The 7,668-nt window shown below is 37.2% G+C and overlaps 1 protein-coding gene across 4 annotated transcripts in view; it reads left to right on the forward strand.

The window, feature by feature from the left end:
- CEP350 (centrosomal protein 350) overlaps positions 1-7,668 on the forward strand; it is a 163,246-nt gene that overhangs the window by 107,185 nt on the left and 48,393 nt on the right. For all 4 annotated transcript variants that reach the window (XM_023194268.3, XM_023194269.3, XM_023194270.3 and 1 more), the window contains 2 exons: positions 1,281-1,427; positions 4,491-4,648. In XM_023194268.3, the coding sequence (XP_023050036.2) occupies positions 1,281-1,427; positions 4,491-4,648 (305 nt within the window). The remainder of the gene's footprint in view (positions 1-1,280; positions 1,428-4,490; positions 4,649-7,668) is intronic.

Genomic DNA, 7,668 nt, shown 5'->3' on the forward strand with positions numbered 1-7,668 from the left:
ATGATAGTTGTTACCTCTGAGGAGTTGGGGCACAAGATTGCAGACTAGTTTTATCTGTAATGTTTTATTTCTTTACAGGATTAAAGACGTGGAGAAAATATAACTGAATATTAACAATTGTTAATTTGATGTTTTGGAAGTGTAGATGTTTATAAAGCACTTTTTTGCATTTTAAGGTAGTTTCAAAAAATCTCAATGATTAAAATAATTGTAACTACAAATTTTAATGTCTTTATTATGCTTTATTGATAAGAAAACATTGGTTGGTTGATTGATTGATTGATTGATTGATTGAGACAAGGTCTCACTCTGTTTCCTGGGCTGGAGTGCAGTGGCATGATTTGGGCTCACTGCAACCTTGACCTCCTGGGCTCAGGTTGATCCTCCCACCTCAGCCTCCCAAGTAGCTGGGACCACAGGTGAGTGCCACCATGCCTGGCTAATTTTTGTATCTTTTGTAGACGTGGGGTTTCACCGTGTTGCCCAGGCTAGTCAACTCCTGGGCTCAAGTGATCTGCCTGCCTTGGCCTCCCAAAGTGCTAGGATTATAGGTGTGAGCCAACATATCTAACCAAGAAAACAGATTTAAAACAAATTTATTTTTAAAAAAGGATTATCTGTTAAATTTTGACAATTATTAGCAGTGAAGTGTGTTATCTTCTGCCCACATAGCAACTGAAAACTTAGTATTCTGTGTGGAGAGAGATTGGTGCAATGTAGTCTTAAATGTTTCTGGTAGCATTGTAGGCAGGGGCAGTCCTTTTTTGAAAGCAATTTTAAAAACTGTTTTTAAGAACCATAAAATGATTCATTGTCTTTGACTTGTTTATTTTACTTTTAGAAATCTCTCCTAAAGAACTAGTCTGTGGTATGGGCATTAAAGCATTATTTGGGATAGTAAAACATTATAGGGGCCTAAAAGTTTAGCAATAGAATAATAGATACATTAATTAGTTTACTTGATAAGCAGCTATTAAACTAGTAAGTGTAAACGTTAAGTAGCATTATGGAAAAATGTGAAATGTATGTTTTAAAATGGAATATGAAATTATCAGTCTAATTATAATTTAAATAAAATTAAGGGATCATATTAAATTATTTTAGAATGGTGAGATTGTGATTTATTTCCTCATTATTTTTTAAACTTTTCAGTATTACTACTTTTGTTATAAAATACTATATGTATTTGTTTTTAATAGATGTGATGATTTTTTTTTTAATATTACTTTGGCCTTGTCTTCTCCCAATCTTGATCCCTGTCTTAACTCTTTAAACCTTAGGCAGAAATAAAACGTCTTCAAGAAGCCAATAAGGCAGCTCGGAAGGAAAGACAGCTGATCCTTAAACAGCAGGAGGAGATAGAAAGGATCCGCCAGACCACCATAAAACTACAGGAGAAGTTGAAGTCTGCAGGGGAGAGTAAATTGGTAAACTACATGAAGTTATTATTTGTCTCCTGTCTTATGTTGATTGCCGGTATCTCACCCTGTCTCATGTTCTAAGATGATATTCATTCAAACAGTATGATACAATAATGAACTAGGATAAAGTTCTATGGATGGGCCAGTCTTAGTCCATTTTCTGTTGCTATAACTGAATACCTAAGACTGGCTAATTTATAAAGGAGCAAAATTTTTTCTTACAGTTCTGGAAGGTGAGAAGTTCAAGGTCAAGGTGCCACATCTGGTGAGGGCCTTCTTGCTGGTAGGGACTCTCCACAGAGTCCCAAGGGGTGATGCAGGGCATCACATGACATGGGGGCTGAGCGTGCTAACCGAAGTCCAACCCTTATAACATCATCTATTTCTAATTACCTTTCAAAAGTTCTACCTCTCAAATACCATAGTCTGATTTCCCACTGTCTTAATGTTACAATGAAAATTAAGATTCAACGTGAGTTACAGAGGGGACAAACATTCAAACCATAGCAATGCCCTAATGTATAGTGAGAGTTTTATTTTTTTCCTATGGAATATTTAAATTTTGAAAGGGCCACGTAGTTCTTATACAATATTAGTTTAATTTAGTATATATTTCACTTACAAACTAAATTGGAACAGAGGGCTTTGCTCTTATTTATCAATCCAAATATATTCTTCAGAATTAATGGGGGACACTGTTTTACTATTTACATGATACTCATCTTAACTATCCAACTTTAATACAATGATACATGATTCAAAGGAGATATTAGACAAAAACAAAATTTGAAACTTTTTTTTTGTGGGGGGAGGACACGGTCTCACTCCATCACCTGGACTGGAATAAAATGTTGCAATCACAGCTCACAGCAGGCTTGACCTCCCAGGGGTCAGGTAATCCTCTCACCTCAGCCTTCCCAGTAGCTGGGACTATAGGCATGCACCTCCACCCCCAGCTAACTTTTTGTAGAGATGGGGTTTCGCCATGTTGCTCAGGCTGGTCTCCAACTCCTGGGCTCAAGCAATCCATCTGCCTCAGCCTCCCAGAGTGTTGGGATTACAGGTGGGAGCCTGTAATACCTTAGAGCCTGAGCATACCTTAGAATGTTCAGTGGACCTATTCTAAGGTACTATAAAATGTCAGTGTAGGGCTGGGTGCCGTGACTCACGCCTGTAATCACAACAGTTTGGGAGGCCTAGGTGAGCAGATCGCTTGAGCTCAGGAGTTTGAGATCAGCCTGGGCAACAGGGCAAAACACCCAGCTCTACAAAAAAATACAAAAATTAGCTGGGCGTGGTGGCATACACCTATAGTCCCAGCTACTTGCGAGGCTGAGGTGGGAGGATTGCTTCAGCCTAGCAGGCCGAGGCTGCAGTAAGCTGTGATCATACCACTGCACTCCAGCCTAGGTGATAAAGCAAGACCTTGTCTCAAAAAAAAAAAAAAAAAGTCATTATAGTGTGAGAAAACTCAAACTGTATAGCAGTATAATTTTTAAAATTCCTAATACGCTCTGCTTTGATTTTCAAAGTAAACTTTAAATTTTGAAAAAATCTGAAACTTACAGAAAAATGTCAAACAGTACAAAAAATTCTATTATCCTGAGTTATCTGAGAGTAAGTTGCCAACAAATTAACATTGATACATTACTACCACTTAATCTGCAGACTACCTGAAAGTGATTGCCCTTCTCATTCCACCTGGGCTCTGACTCCCCAAATTGGGCTATTCCCATCTCCTCACACCTTCTCTTCCTTATCTCTTTGGACTCTGGCACTTGTGCTAGAAAGTTCTCTGTGATAAGGCCATCCTCACTGTGTTTGGGCTTGCAATTGTGTGTGGGGTCACTTCCATGTGACATTCTTGTTGGCCTTCTTGGGCTCTGATTCCCCTTACCAGCCACCCTCCTGCATTAAATGCCCTCTTCATCCTACTCAGGTTCTGAGACCCCACTCTTGCCTTCCTGTGTCCCTCAACCCCTACATAGATGCCTGCCTTGCTCTGTCCCATCCAGTGACTTTAAGATTGAACTGTTCAGGAGGAAGAAAGGGAAGCTCAAGGGCTCTACTTTTTTTTTTTTTTTAACAAAATAAAAACAGTCATGACTGTCCCTACCCATCTTCCTGAAAAGTTAGGAGAATAAATGACTGTGGGGAAGGCATACTAAGCAATTAAAGTTTTACTTTTTGCTCATCAGAAATAATGTATTGATTAATAGTTTCCAGATGTTTTCTTTACAAACTTTTTTAATTTTTGAAAACCTAGTTTTGCATAAGGAATATTCAAAAGAAAAAACCCTTGCCCTAGTATGATTAAAATAAATGTTACATCTTCCAGTCATTATTTGTGTCTGTACATATATGTTTTATATAGTTATAGGTCTAACTTTTTTATTCCTTTTGAGTGGTCCAACTTTGAAATCTCAGAGAGGATATGTAGATACTAGATTACTAATAGCAGAAGCTTTTTTAGATGTCTTACATTTCTTTAAAATTATTACATGGGCCGGGCGCGGTGGCTCAAGCCTGTAATCCCAGCACTTTGGGAGGCCGAGGCGGGCGGATCACGAGGTCAGGAGATCGAGACCATCCTGGCTAACATGGTGAAACCCCGTCTCTACTAAAAAAATACAAAAAAACTAGCCGGGCGAGGTGGCGGGTGCCTGTAGTCCCAGCTACTCGGGAGGCTGAGGCAGGAGAATGGCGTGAACCTGGGAGGCAGAGCTTGCAGTGAGCTGAGATCCGGCCACTGCACTCCAGCCTGGGTGACAGAGAAAGACTCCGTCTCAAAATAAATAAATAAATAAAATAAAATAAAATAAAATTATTACATGTTCTGATATTCTCTTTTTCTCTCTCTATATAAATGATGGTAAAAATATACATAATATGAAATGTACTAGTTTAACCATTTTTAAGTGTGTGATATATTTTGTCCTTTATTATCTTATTTTCAACTCTTGTTATAAACATTGTATTGTGGATAAACTTAATTTTGAATTGACAGTATTATGATGACTTCAAGGTCCTATTAAAGTCCAATACAATTTTGCCTCTTTTTGTTTGCAGGACTCTCATAGTGATGAAGATGCAAAGGATAATAAGGCAACCAGTCCTGGTCCAACTGACTTGGAGACCCGCAGTCCTTCTCCCATTTCAATCTCTAGCAGTGAAACTAGCAGCATTATGCAGAAACTGAAGAAAATGAGAAGTCGCATGGATGAAAAGTAATTTGTTTTTTATAAATATCTCTTGTTTAGTTACATTGAAAGTAGTATAACAAATAACATTTGTAATATACTTCATTAGATTAAGACAAATATTTTCTGGATTCAGTAGCATTTTAGCAGAATTGTTAGAAGCCAATTGACTGTAGATCTTATTTATAAAACAATTTTAATACGAACAGGTTTCTTATTTTAAAAAACCAAAAAACAAGGCTAGGAGTGGTGACTCATACCTATAATCCCAGCACTTTGAGAAGCTGAGGCAGGAGGATCATCTGAGCCCAGGAGTTCAAGACCAGCCTGGGCAACATAGTGAGACCCCCATCACTACAAAAAAATAAAATTAGCTGGGCATGGTGCCATGTGCCTGTAGTCTCAGCTATGTGGGAGGCTGAGGTGGGAGGATCCTTTGAGCCTAGGAGGTCAAGGCTGCAGTGAGCTATGATTGTGCCACTGCACTCCAGCCAGGGTGACAGAGCTAGACCCTGTCTCCAAAAAAAAAAAAAAGTATCAGCACGTGTACCCATAACAAAAATTTCCCCTTTCTTTTACAAAAAGAAAGGCATGTCTAATAATTTGGGGAAGCAACTAATGGTATATCCTGACATTTCATCCTGTGGCTCTCTGGCACCTCTCAGGCTTATTCAGATAGATGAAATTTTAACCTGGTGAGTAGGTATGAGTTCCTTAGCTAAAAGCAGAAAGGCTGAAAATTTCCAGGAATGTTGATTTGGCAGTCTAACCTTCTTCTAAAATAGTTCTAAGAATTAATGTGTAAAGACTCTGAAAGAAAGCTACTCCAACTTAGATATGTAGCTCAGATGTACATGATGTACATCAGTGTTGACCATATAAAATGACATTTATGTGAGACTTTTACTCTTTGGGGTATATATTTAATTAAATACGGTTATAAATTAACTGCTTGTGGGCTGTATTCTTGCCTCTGTAACCTCCACCCCATATCTAGCTTCCTCGAAACCCATTAAATATGAAAGAGACTCATTAGAAATTTTTGTTGACTACCATTTTAAGTTCGCAATTTGAACTACTACAGATTGAATTTAAGTTTTAATTTGATAACTTTTGGCAGTATACCACACATCACCAAATTTAATGATGCTCTGTTTATGTGTTAAGTCAATCTGATTTAGTTTGTTTTGCAACAGTCAAGCAGTTGTAAGTGAAATCCTTACTTTCTGTAGGTGCAGTTCTATATTGGCACTTCATTGCAAGAAAGGCATTTCATAATTTAAAAATACCTAAATTGATTATGAAAATAAGTCTTAAATACAGCTTTAAAAAATTAAAAATATAAGAGGTGAAACCAAATATTGACAAATATATGAATGAATGTTCCTTTTGGATGATTTCCATGGGATAGACTGATAAAGGCTTCTTCAAGTAGGAATTTATTAAAATTTAGATTAAACATACTTTCTTCCTTTCCTGATAAAAATTTCCAGTAGCCTATATGGGCATACTGTATTGTTCCAGCAATCTTTTGAAATCAAAATTAGAATAATCTCTCAGATTTTTATCACTAATTTGACATTGTATATCTGCCACAAATGTCTTTGAGTGGTAAATGTTGGGGGAACACAGTGTCAGGGTGATTTCTTCATTGATCCCTTGCTCTTCTATTTCAGTAAAATTTTCATTGCCAGTCTCTAAGAATGATATCCTAATTTGACCACCTTTGTAGAAAAAAGCTGTTAATTCTAGTCTGCCCTTGAGGTCAGTCAGTTTCTGGGCTGCTTATTTCAGATTTGGTTAAAGCTTTAAAAATCCTAAATAACAAGTTTAAGTTTGGATTTATTGACTTTGTTCCAAATGTTGTTAATTATTTTAATATACGCCAAAATATTAATCACCTAGAGTGTTTGTATTATTCCTCTACCTTTCCTTGACAACTATGGCAATTGATTTTTGAGAGATTTGTTGAGGAGAATAGGCATTGAAGCATTCAGTGACTTTTTGATCTGTTTAAGGCAATTAAATTGTGTTTGTGATAGGAATAAAGACAGTAGTGTCGAAGAAATGTTTGAATGATGGTGCTGAAATCTGAGGATGAGGCCGGGCCTGGTGGCTCACGCCTGTAATCCCAGCACTTTGGGAGGCCGAAGCAGGCACATCACCTGTGGTCAGGAGTTCAAGACCAACCATGGCCAACATGGTGAAACCCCGTCTCTACTAAAAATACAAAATTAGCCAGGTGTGGTGACACATGGCTGTAATCCCAGCTACTCTGGAGGCTGAGGCAGGAGAATCACTTGAACCTGGGAGGTGGAGGTTGCAGTGAGCTGAGCTCACGCCCCTGTACTCCAGCCTGGGCAACAAGAACAAAACTTAGTCTCAAAAAAAAGACATCTGAGGATGAAGTAAAGTATTTTCCGAAATTGGTGGTGCAGAGAAAAGGAAGAGTATTGTTATGCACTATTTTTTGGTCTCTGAAACAAAGTAATGTGAAAACTAGCTTTTAAATACCATTTATATTATCAGAGCACCATAGTTTCATCTCCTTCAATGATGTTGGAATGTCAGCTCAATAAATAGTGAGTCAGTTAATTTCATAGTCATTTGCTACAGTAGACACCTAACGACAAAATCGTTTGAACCTCTGCTACTTCGTGACCAGGAACTTATTTGTTCCATAGATTTGCAAAGGTAGTCATTCCTATTTTATTGTTATAAATCACCAAAGAGTAGTTGTCCTTCTCAGTAAATTTAGCTAGTTTTTAGGGGGAACCTTTTCATTTTGTGTCATTGCTTATTGGTAACTTTCTGAACTCTGATTTTATGACAGATATTTTTCTGAAGTGATCATGTCATTTTTGGCTATAGTGAAAGATTTCCTTTTTTTTTTTTACTGAGACAGTAATGCCTTTGTTGAATATTAAAAGCCTTACATTATATTCCTAACATATGGCTTTTCTTGACCTCTTCGTTGAGTAGACATTTTATAAATGTCATATAGTTTCCATTTATCAGTATATATATATATATATATATATATATAT

This window comes from Piliocolobus tephrosceles, chromosome 1 (assembly GCF_002776525.5).
Source record: "Piliocolobus tephrosceles isolate RC106 chromosome 1, ASM277652v3, whole genome shotgun sequence".
NCBI lineage: Eukaryota > Metazoa > Chordata > Mammalia > Primates > Cercopithecidae > Piliocolobus > Piliocolobus tephrosceles.